This window comes from Microcebus murinus, chromosome 7, assembly GCF_040939455.1.
Source record: "Microcebus murinus isolate Inina chromosome 7, M.murinus_Inina_mat1.0, whole genome shotgun sequence".
Classification (NCBI taxonomy): Eukaryota; Metazoa; Chordata; class Mammalia; order Primates; family Cheirogaleidae; genus Microcebus; species Microcebus murinus.
In genome coordinates this window covers 77,265,330-77,277,026 of record NC_134110.1, presented here as the reverse complement: position 1 = coordinate 77,277,026, position 11,697 = coordinate 77,265,330, and the positions used below count along the sequence as shown (strand labels likewise).

At 38.2% G+C, this 11,697-nt stretch overlaps 1 protein-coding gene across 1 annotated transcript; it reads right to left on the bottom strand.

Annotated features, from left to right (window-relative positions):
• Positions 1-8,500: 8,500 nt before the first annotated feature.
• On the bottom strand, positions 8,501-10,389 carry LOC105857570 (T-complex protein 1 subunit alpha). Its single transcript, XM_012739997.3, has one exon. The coding sequence runs from the start codon at positions 10,251-10,253 to the stop codon at positions 8,583-8,585; it is 1,671 nt and encodes a 556-aa protein (XP_012595451.2). The 5' UTR covers positions 10,254-10,389; the 3' UTR covers positions 8,501-8,582.
• Positions 10,390-11,697: the final 1,308 nt, after the last annotated feature.

Below are 11,697 nucleotides of genomic sequence, written 5' to 3'. Positions count from 1 at the left end.
TGAAGCATTGTGGATAAAATGAGAGGGGTTTATAGCAGAGAATTCCTAACAACCACTGCCCCAAATTATGACCATGCTTATGGTTATGTAAAGGCTTGCTTTCAGCCTATCTCTGGACAGGAACAGTTCAACTTATACCATTTGAACCACTCCACAATTCTCAAACCTTTTCATGTATCAAATGCTCCTGCACAAAAGAAATAAGTTTCCTCTATACCCACTTTCTCCACTCCCACCCTCTGGTTTGACTCATTTTAGAATGATTGATATTAGGAAAGAAGTTCCTTTCTGGGGAAGCTCCACCCCATTCCCTAAGGAGTGGTCTGGTTCTATGTTCTTGGTAATATAATAGTAATGGCCTGACATCACTGTATGTTCCTAGAATTGGGTATTTAGCTTTATTCATCATTGCCTTGTTACAAGTATCTGCTACTTTATTGTGTTATTTATCTTTTCATAAATATGGTCTATATCCTCAACTAGATTGTGTGTCTTGGGGAGCAGGTGTTCTTTTCCTAGCAGATTTCCTGACACAGAGACTGTGCTCTGTTGTTGTGTGAGGTGGTAAGGTGATACAAAACAGCTTGTGAAATAACTATTCCTTCCTCAAGTATTGTCATTTGATTTTTAGACAGCTGTGCATATATAAAACAACTTGCCATAAACCTCTGGATTCCCTTGCTAGAGCCACATAACTTACTGATCTACTCAGTGCATTGTCCTTCTGGCCCATGCTGCTTACCTTGTAATGTAGCTTCCCTACTGGGATAAGCTGGTCTTATATTCCTGGCCTCCAGCGCAGGGCAGCCCTAACGTGAAAGGAGAGCTTGATTGGGAAGTGAAATCCACAAGAGAAATTTGTCACAAAATCACTGTGACTGATGCCATGATGATTTGTGGTAGGAAATCTCCCCCATTCCCCAACATTATCTTTTTCTGAAAATATCTGTCAGTAGAACTTCAGTGGCCTATTCTGGCAACTCCTCAATTGTCTAATACAAAAGTAATTTTCTCAAGTATAAATTTTCCTCTTTCAATTCTAATAGTTTTCCCTTAATAATGTCTTTGCCAACCAACACTTTCTGTGTGTGCCTCCTTGGATATCAAACATGACACAAAACAAGAAAGGTCTTACTCTTTTATGAGTACAGTGTTTCCTTCTATCATTCAAGCTGACCTAGTGTCAGCAGCTGTTTTACCAGACACCATCATCAGCGCTTACAGTTAACCACAGAGATGTATTATCAGACAAAGGAGAGTAGACAGAAAATGATGAAAGAGTCAAGAAAAGCAGCCCTAAATGAAAAATTTTACTATTTATTATAATTTAATTGTTTTTAAAAGGTACATACCCATTTTAGTTAAATATATCGAAATCTTCCACACAATAGCATCTATTATTTTTTATAATTTCACTGACTGCTACATAGTTTTAATGCTTTGCATTCTTACTCGGCATTATAGTTTCTTTCTGTTCTTTTAAAACAGTTATTAAATTATAACTTAATCTTTGGTGATAGATCAATATTATTTATATTATACTTTGTTAATAAAATTTTATTAGAAAAATATGAAATTTGATTTGAGAGACTTTTACATTCATATTTCTTGGGGATTTTTGGAATAAGTATTACCTCTTTTCCCCAAGGAGCAAGGCAGATGGAAGTCTAAATGTTATCTTCATTCCACATAAAACTACTATTTCAGAATGTGGCCTACATTTGCAGACAAATGTGTTTCTTAATACTGAATTTTGGAATTAGACATATTTTCTCACCAAATCATAGCTGTCTGGAATAAGGAAGCCTTCCTTCAGCCCATATATAAACACATCCTAAAGCAAAGGGCAGAAATCTAAGGCTGGAACTGAATGGACAGCTCATTTGTTGTAGGCAGGGCCTTCCTAAGAGATTGGAAAGAGCAGATAGGGTTTTGCATACCCATTTCTCCTTCTAGACCCATCTGTCATGTAAGTCACTCAAGGAATCAATTAATGAGGAGATGGAGAGAGACCAGGAATGTTTTACTAGTGGGATATCCTTTGCATTAAAGGAAGTATCAGGAGTAAGAAGTAAACATCTGTTACCACTAAAATTTCCTAGGTTTTTGCTCTCTTAATCCACTGGGTTTGACTACTAGGTCTTTAGTCAACCAAAGGTATGGCCATACCAGCAGGACAGGGGAGTAGCAACCTCTCAGGATGACCCTTCCCCCACTTCTTTGAGGCTGCTCTGCAAATTCTAGTCATTGCTCCTTTGAGTACTCATTGGGAACACTGGTAGATCCTCTAGATTTTGCCCACAGAAGGCTCTAAAATAGGTCATAGCAATACACAATAAAGTTAATTCCTCCAAGGCCACTGTGCACTCAAGGCTGAATGAAGTTTATTTATATGCTACTTTACATCTCCAGTATGTCTGGCACATACCCAAAATGACTTGTCAGAAATTCTTCAAAGAAAGCAAATTACAGATCATAAAAATACAATCCTCTTCCTATTATCAAATTCCCAGGGAGAAGTTAAAGTTTTAAACTTAACTCCCCTTTCAAGTTGTATCTACCAGGTTCTACTAGGAAGCAGATGGCACATTCAAACTGGGCCATTAAGAAGACTTTAATAAAGAGACTGTTTATACTGGTGTAAACACAGTGTAGGGAAACCAAAAAAGGATGGACTGAACTCTGGGGTTGTCGACAGACTGTGCTTGTCACCACTGTAGGCCTGAAGAAGCACAGTGGGGGAGAGACTCACAATCTGAACAAAGCAGTTGGATGGAGAAGGATGCCACAGACTCATGGTAACCCAGCAAATAAGGAACTAAGGGAAAAATACTCTGGCCTATTATACTTTTCCTCCTGTCCTATTGACACTTTCCACTGGCTGAATCCAGGGAGAAGACTGATGGAAGGGAGACTGTGCAGCCTCTGGGGTACAAAGCAGGTTAGAGAGTGGATGTGGAGGAGCAAGCAGGGAAGAAAAAAGAAAAACAAACAGCTCATAGATTCAAGTTTAAGGAAAAGTGTGAAGAAAATAAAGTCCAAAATCAAATTCTCTTGCCCTTGTGTTGTAAAATGCTTAAAACATCCATTCTTTTTACCTTAATATTCTGCTCAGTCTCAGCTAGAGGGGTTCTGAGTGCTTGGTAGAATTGGATTTCTTTTAAAAGCTGCAGCTTGATCTGGCTTTTACTGAAATGGCTGTAGATCCTTCAGGGCCTCAGAAGCTGTATTAGTTTAATGCCAAACGATTTGTAAGCAAGCTACACTTTTAAAGAGTCCAAATGATAAATAGGACACACCAGATGAACACAATTCTAGGCCCACACCCAGCAAATTTTGAAATGAGTCGGTCTTCAGTCCCTAGAACAACAGTTATAAAAGGCAAATTACGTTCCCAGGATCTAGTCTTATCAACTATTGTTGCCAAAGACCACAGTGTAGTGATGTCTGAGTGAGAGAGCTCAGACTGAGAAAATAGTCTTGGTTTAGCCTTTTATAATGCTATAATGATTTTATTATGCTATAATTCATAAACTCATTTGGGAGAAATCTGCAAAAGGTTAGTTTTGGCATTGTATATATGGGGGAAGATTCACCTTTGTGAGCTTTCTCCTCTCCCAGGTTATGGCATTTGACATACTGCTGCTGTTTTTCAAAGTTTAGAATTCTTTTTTTTTTTTTTTTTTTTTTGAGACTGTGTCTTGCTTTGTTGCCCCAGCTAGACTGCAGTGGCACCATCACAGCTCATTGCAACCTCCAACTCCTAGGCTCAAGTGATCCTCTTGCCTCAGCCTTGTGAGTAGTTGGAACAACAGGCATGCACCACCTTGTCTGGTTAATTTTTCAATTTTTTGTAGAGATGGCATCTTGTTCTTGCTTAGGCTGGTCTTGAACTCCTCAGCTCAAGCAATCCTCTCATCTTGGCCTTCCAGAGTGCTAGGATTACAGGCATGAGCCACTGTGCCTGGCCTTAGAAATTCTTAATGGTGGAAGCTACAGACAGCAAATCTTATTTGAAGAGACCCTCTCTCATATCATACTCAAAACCTCTTATTTCTGCCTTTCTCATTTGTGCTGTTCATCTGTGCCTGACATTGTTAATGTAATCCTAGAACTTTACAAGTACAGTATAGCACATATAAAACTCAGGTGCAGCATATGCTAAATCCTTTTAACATAAACATCAGCAAATGTTGTTGTGCCTCCTAATGTTTAATAGGCCTGTGTGTAAAAAGACTTTCTTACATTTGAATCTTTGTCTCAGCCATATCTGCCTAGGAAGCCGCACCTGTGTGGGCCAAGGTCAAGCAGTAATATCCTGTGTCTTGAGCCTATCCAAGTCTACTATAGATCAATCCTTAGATGAAGCTTATTCTCTACATTCCTTATGGCTATCATCCGGTTTAGTCCTGGTGTATGTGGCACTGCCCATGAAGAAAGAGCTGCCATAAGCTGTGGTTATCACCAAATGAAAAAATACCATGAAGCCTAAGGCTTAAAGCCTTTCAAACAAGAGTCAAACAAAAAAACGAAAACAATTGCAAACTTCTAGAGAGACTGTTGTAAATTTCTATACATGGTCAAAGCCAAAACTGAAGCCATATTTCTTAGCTACCCTGGAAGAGCCTTAGTCACCACTGATGTATTTCAGTCCCCCAAATTTTAATTCTCATTTCTGTTAAAAGGACTCTGGCCCTGTGTACCAGATATTTCCTTTCTCAAAAATAAATGTAGGCTTCTTTACCCACTACAGGGTTAATCTTATATATTGACCTGGAGCAGTAAAAAGCATAATCTTTTGAAGTGAGTTTGGCTCCCAAAAGAAAGGAGAGAGGAAAGAGCTAGGTAATACATGCCCAGTTTCTCCTGTGGCAGCCATGCAAACACACTGCTTATATCTTCTATAGCATTGAGCATAATGGACTGACCACCCCAATTTCTGCCCTTCTGGATCCAGCTCTGAAGCCATGCTACCTGTGGGCTACTCCTAGTGAGTGACTGAATACTACTTGGGGACTGGTAGTGGCCTATTCCTGCAGACTCCTTTAATGGGCAACCTTATCTTGAGTCTCACATTGGCTTTGCCAAACCTCTCTTTCCATAGCACTGCAATCTGAGACTCTTCTTAGCCAATTCTACTCAACAAGAGTCAGTCCTGTGTCACATTGTGAAGGTTCTTTTCCTCCTTCCCTGGCTCCCTTCCCTTCATCCTTCATAGGCATTTCCCCCAGTGAACCTCTTGTATGTCTAATCCAATCTTGCATCTGTTTCTCATTCTGTTTCTTACACACCTTCCAAACTCATCCAGTTGTTGGGTAACTCTGTTCATCTCTGCTAGGACTGTGTGAGGAGAGGGAGAGCGACAGGAGTATGAAGCCCTTAAGTGTTCTACCAGGTGGAAGATGACATCAGAATTGGGAAATAATCTATCCTTCCTACGGTTTCATTAGGAGAAGGTGGGGAAGTTAGAGTATATATATCTGATCTTTTGTCTGCTTCAAATGTATCTACATCAAAATACTTCTTAATAGAGTTGCCAGGAGCAAAATAATTGAGCAGGCCCTTAATGTGGCCCACATAGCTTTTTCTCAGTTATGAGAAAATACTTAGGATTAATTTAAGCAGTTGAATGAAAATCAAATAAGTTAATTGTTGAATTTTTTAATCTCAATTTTCAAATAATTGCTGCTGCATTTTACAAATGTTATGACCTTCTGATTTTTTTTTTCTTTTTATTGCATTTCCATTTATTTGGTCAAATTGTCAGCATCCATTCAGTTGCCCACCCTAGACATTTTGATTCATCACTTTCCTTCATGGTCCATAAGTAATCAATCATGAAGTCCTTTAGAATGTATTACTCAAAGATATCCAGGATTGTTCCCTTCTTGCCATTATTTCTGTTACTGCTGTCATCATTCCACTTGACCTTCAGATTTTCTACCTTCAGTCTCTTCATTATTTCAAACAATGCTTTTTCTAATATATAATTCAAATTAGTGTACTCTCCTACTTAGAAATTACTTCCCATTACTTATAAGCTGAAGTTATTAATAAAACTCTTTATCATGATGCAAAAAATCTTCATAATCTGACTCTAGTCTCTTTTGAGAATCATACTAATAAATCCCTTCTCTTCATGACCCCTGTTGTAGTCACACAAAATCATTGGATATTCCTTGTACTTGCTGGTTATTTCACTTCCGTGTAAAATTATGAATGTTTTTTGTCAGGCTTTGAGTTTTAGTTTCCTCTTCTCACTTTCCTTCATCTGATAACTTCCTCTACATTCTTTAAAGCCTGGCTCAAAATCACCTCTTCTAAAAGGACTTCCAAGGTTTTCCCAGGTGGAATTAATCATTCCCAATACTTTTGGTTAAAACATCACATGTATAGATCTACCATAGCACTTTTAAATTATATTTTAATTATTTTTGTTGTTGTGTCTTTGTCTCTTTTGGTTATGAACCAGGCAGTTCTGGTTGGCTGATAATAAACATTCTTTAAATGAAACTTTTAAGATGTCATAGAAAAAGGGTCTAGAAATAATCAACATTAAAATGTGTTTCTTATTTAACATATATATTTCTGATCAATAAATAAATACTAAATAATATATAATAAATAATATGAGTTAAAGTAACAGAATCTTGCTATAACCTAATTTTCAATATTGTAATTTTTATTAGCTTTTAGCCTTTATCCAAAGGGCTGTAGCATGCAGAATTAGTTAAATTATATGATTACACCCGAGTGTAAACTGCCAAAAATGTTTTGGCTTAGGGTATAGTGAAGTCAGAAGTCTAAAACTGATTGCATAGCTTATATGGATTATGTCTTCTTGTTCCCTCTTTTTTTGTTTTTTCCAAGTCTCTTAATTAGAAACAAAAATGACCAGAATATACAAAAAGAACCTATAGTTGAATGTACTTATCAATCTTGAACTAAATTACTACAGAAAATAACTAAAAATGTATGTAGCTGATAAATATTAGTATATAAACAACATTAATACTGAGTACAGATTCATTTTAGCAACCATTTAATTGTTCTTACTGAAAGAGGAGGGAACATATATAACCTCTCTGGTCTCAGTTTCTTCAGCTGTGAAATAAAAGAGTTGTATTAGGGTTATTCATTTATTCAAGAAATGCTTATGTGCCAGATGCTAGTGCTGGAATACAAAGATGAGAAAGATAGATAGAATCCCTATTGTTTAGTGACTTAAAAGACATAGGTGAATTTTAAATTCTTTTTTTACTGTAGAGTTTCATAAACATGACATGACAGTATGAATTAAATGAGATAGATTATAAAATGTTACTCATATTTGCTTTTAAATTTATTTAGAGAAGTATTTTACTGACGTTTATATGATTAAAAATTCTCATTGGAAGACAAGTTTTAATAGCTGAGTTATGATAAACATATTGTCACTATTTTGTATAGTAATTAGCTCTTAGCTTTAAACAACAGAAAATTGGTTAATGTATTGACGACACATAGACTAGGGTTTAGTCAGACATGCACTTTAATTCCCAAGCAGAGTTCTTTATAGAGATTTCACTTTACACATCAATTTTTATTCAATTCTATATTGGCATTATTGTCTATGGCCTTGCATATGACTTGGTAATGGAGACAGGAAATTTTTCTGTTGCTTTAAATATTGCACAGAAGGGAAATTTCACTTAAAAATGTGAATCATGCAGCACCCTTTAAAATGAACATTAGATGATAAGTAAGGAGGAAAAAGAAATAAGCAAGTATTTACTTTCTGAGTAAATCTTCTCCATGAAGATTTTGGGGACTAATAAGAATGACATAAAGACATCCAAAGAAATATTATAATTTTGAATCCATATTATGTTTTTCATTTTTAATTGCTAAGTATGTATTTGTTAATACCATGAGTAATGTTTCTACTATCAGACTGTGATTATATCCAAAGTATGAGTCTTTAGAATCAGAAACCTGCCATTTTTCTTTTTTTAAAATCATTCCAATAAATTGCAGCCATAAAAATGTATGACAAACAAATCAATTCTAAAGTGGGTACCTTTTGGCTCACTTTTCCATTTAAAGATTGTAAAATTGTGATATTCCTTAATATAATGGGAATGACATTTTTAAGGTATTAAACCAATGTAGATTTTTTCCTAGTATTTTTATGGCTTTTATGTGAAGAATCATGTCTGATAACTAAGATTATACTACTTATTCTTCAGTGTGGAGAGAATATACGTCTTCTATTACTATGGCTGAGCTGTGAGGTTTGATGTACCCTGGGAAAGAGTCAGATGTAACAGAGGAAAAGTCTTTGCTGAAAAGGAAGCAGAAGTGGGATAGCCTCCTATTCTGATCTTGTCATAGGATTTGGAGAAGGAGAAAAGAAAAATAGACTTGGCAAAGAGGTCAGAGTTCCATACCCTCGTATTCCCCCTGTTGGGATAGAATCCAGGGTGCGTGGTAGAGACATCTAAACCTGTGTTGAACAGTCTGACAGCTTACTGTACTTTAATGTGTAATACTCAATGTACAAGACAATTGCATCTAACATTGTTATAAATAAAAGAATCAGATTAGTCATCAAGGGTTCCAGAGTGAACAGCATCTTCATAACCTCCATGTTTATCATCTTTGCTTTCTGGATGTAACTTAATAAGATCATCAATTCGCAGAATGGTAATTGCAGCTTCTGTAGCAAATTTCAAACTCTTAACTTTAACTATGGTTGGTTCAAACACACCAGCTTGTTTGTTGTCTCGAGGTTTACCATTGATCAAATCAAGACCAATCCATTTTAGATTTTTACGTTCTGGGTTAACTTGAGCCTCGTTATGAAAAGCTCTTAGCTTTGCAACCAGATCTGTGGAGTCCTGGGCAGCATTAACTGCCAGTGTATTAGGAATAACAAGAAGAGATCTTGCAAACTCGGCAATAGCAAGCTGTTCCCGAGACCCCATGCTGGTCGCATAGTTTTCAAGGTATATGGAAAGGGCCGCTTCTACAGCACCCCCACCTGGAACCACGGATTTTGACTCCAAAACTCTCTTCACTACACAAAGAGCATCATGTAAAGAGTGCTCCATTTCATCACACATGAAATCATTTGCCCCACGTAAGATAATTGATGCAGACGTACGAGCTTTGGTGTTTTTGATTAAGATCAGTTCATCATCACAAATTCTCTCCTGTAACACCTCTTCTGCTTGTCCCAACATTGCAGCTTCAAAAGTTTCTTCACCTTCCAAATTGGCCAGGGTTGACAGAATAGTTGCTCCAGAAGCTTTAGCAATGCGTTTAAGGTCCCTTTTTAAAACTCTTCGAACTGCCATAGCACCAGCCTCCACAAAATACTTCAGATACATATCATCAATTCCACCAGTGGTTAGAATAACATTGGCACCAGTTGCCAGGATCTTCTGAATTCTTTCCTTGGTGATATCTGATTCTCTCTGTCTAATTTGGTCCAATTTTTCAGGATCCGTAATAACCACCTGTACACCAAGTTTCATTTTTGTTTTTTGCAGGCTGAAGTCAAGGCAAGCAATATTTGCATTAACTATCCTCTTGGGCTTACCCTGGGATCCCACCACACAGTTGAGTGCATAGCCACTGATCAGCATACTCTCCGTCTGACTTCTCCCGTGAGCTTTCAGAATATTAACAGATTTGACTGGATATCGGGGCTGTCCTCTTGTATCTGTGTACTTAACAGCAAGTACAGCATCTACTACCATATTAGCAAAGAATTCACCATTTATTCCAATGATTTTGGACGACATCGATGTCTTAGCAGCATTAGTCAGGCAATCTCTTCCAAGTTCGTCTGTGTTAATAATCAGGTTTTCACTGATATAACGTACTGCTTCCTTGCAAGCAAGTCGATAGCCACTAATAACTGATGTGGGATGAATTTTCTGTTTGACTAGTTCATCTGCATTTTTTAGAAGCTCTGCTGCAATAATAACCACTGAAGTAGTACCATCTCCAACTTCTTTGTCTTGCAGATCAGCCAGCTCACAAAGAACTTTGGCTGCAGGATGTTCCACCTCCAGTAATTTCAGGATGGTTGCTCCATCATTAGTAATGGTTACATCACCAATATCATCCACCAACATTTTATCCAAGCCAACTGGACCAAGAGAACTTTTCACGATGTTAGCAATAGAAGCTGCAGCCATAACGTTCTGGGAGCGGATTGCCTCCCCAGTGCTGCGGTCCCCGAACACGGACAAAGGCCCCTCCATCTTCGCGGCAGGGTATACGTCGAGTTTTACTCACGCCGCGGGCAGCCACTATCCCGGTGCCTCAGCGGAGCGGTGGCCACTACAACGCTGGCGACAGCGTGGAGACGACCGGAGCGACACCGCGGGGGCTGCTGGGTAACACCGCTCCGCTCGGGGGAGTCTAGGGAAGCCAGCTCAGGAAAGACTGCAAAATTCAGGAAGAATCTCCTATTTGGCTTTATCCAATATGGCAAGAGTGAAACCATAGGTATGGTGAAGGGAGTTGGTAGCCAACACGAGGCAGGATTCTTGTCTTCACAGGTGTGCATAGAGTGAGAGGAGATTAAGAAACTTCTTTGGTCTCTGTTGAGGGGATTTAGAGGGGCTGAGAATGTCAATGGACCATCAGATGCCCTAAGTTGAGACAAAGAATCTTCTGTGTGAGGGACCTCATGACCAGAGTCAAAGATCTAGGACTTATGGTGGATGCCATCATGATTCCTCAGAAGACTCATCACACAATAGCAAGCACGAGTTCAGGTGTTAGATTAGACCATATTGCAGCAGCAACTAGAAAAGATCCAGGGGCACACTGTGGAGATGCAAGATCACCATCTGTCATAACACCATGAGCACCTAGGGCACATAGACACCATACACACACACACACACACACACACACACATAAAGAAAGAGTCAGGAAAGAGGGAATGTTCCATATACTATTGCTACATAATAAACTACCCACACACTTGTGTAAAACAACCATTTTATTATGCATATAGATTTACAATTAGAAATTTGGAAAAGGCACAATGGGGATGATTTTTTCTTCTCCACCTCATGATGTATAAAGCCTCATTTAGGAACACCTGATGGCTGGGAGTTACTTGATGGCTGGGACTGGAATCATTTGGGGATATTTTCACTTATATGTCTGGTGGCCATTGGTTAAGACCTTAGCTGGACTGCCAGCCAAAACACCTACATGTGGCCTCTATATGTGGTATGGAAGCTTCAGAGTAGTTCTACTCCTTCCCTGTGACTCTGGGTTCTAAAAGAAAGTGTTCCACTGGACAAGAAGTATACTACATCACTTTTTATGAACTAGCTTTGAAAGTCACATAGCATCACTTCTGCTGTACTCTATTCTGGAGCAATCAGAAATCTACCTAGATTTGAGGGGCAGAGATCTGGATCCCTCTTGTCATTGGAGGGCAGCAAAGTCACATTGTCAAAGAGCAAGTGGGATAGGAGATACTGTTCTGGCAATCTGGAAAGCACAGGGAGAATCTGTGGAGCATATTTCCTTGAAAGGGACAGCTGTACAGTAAAAGGACAATAGTTAAACCAGAAGTGACTGAAATAATATTAATTGAGAAGTTTAAATTTCCTTATTATTTAATGGAGTGTGGCTTATGAAAAAGATTAGATTTGTTTTTCTTTTCACATATTGGTAATACTA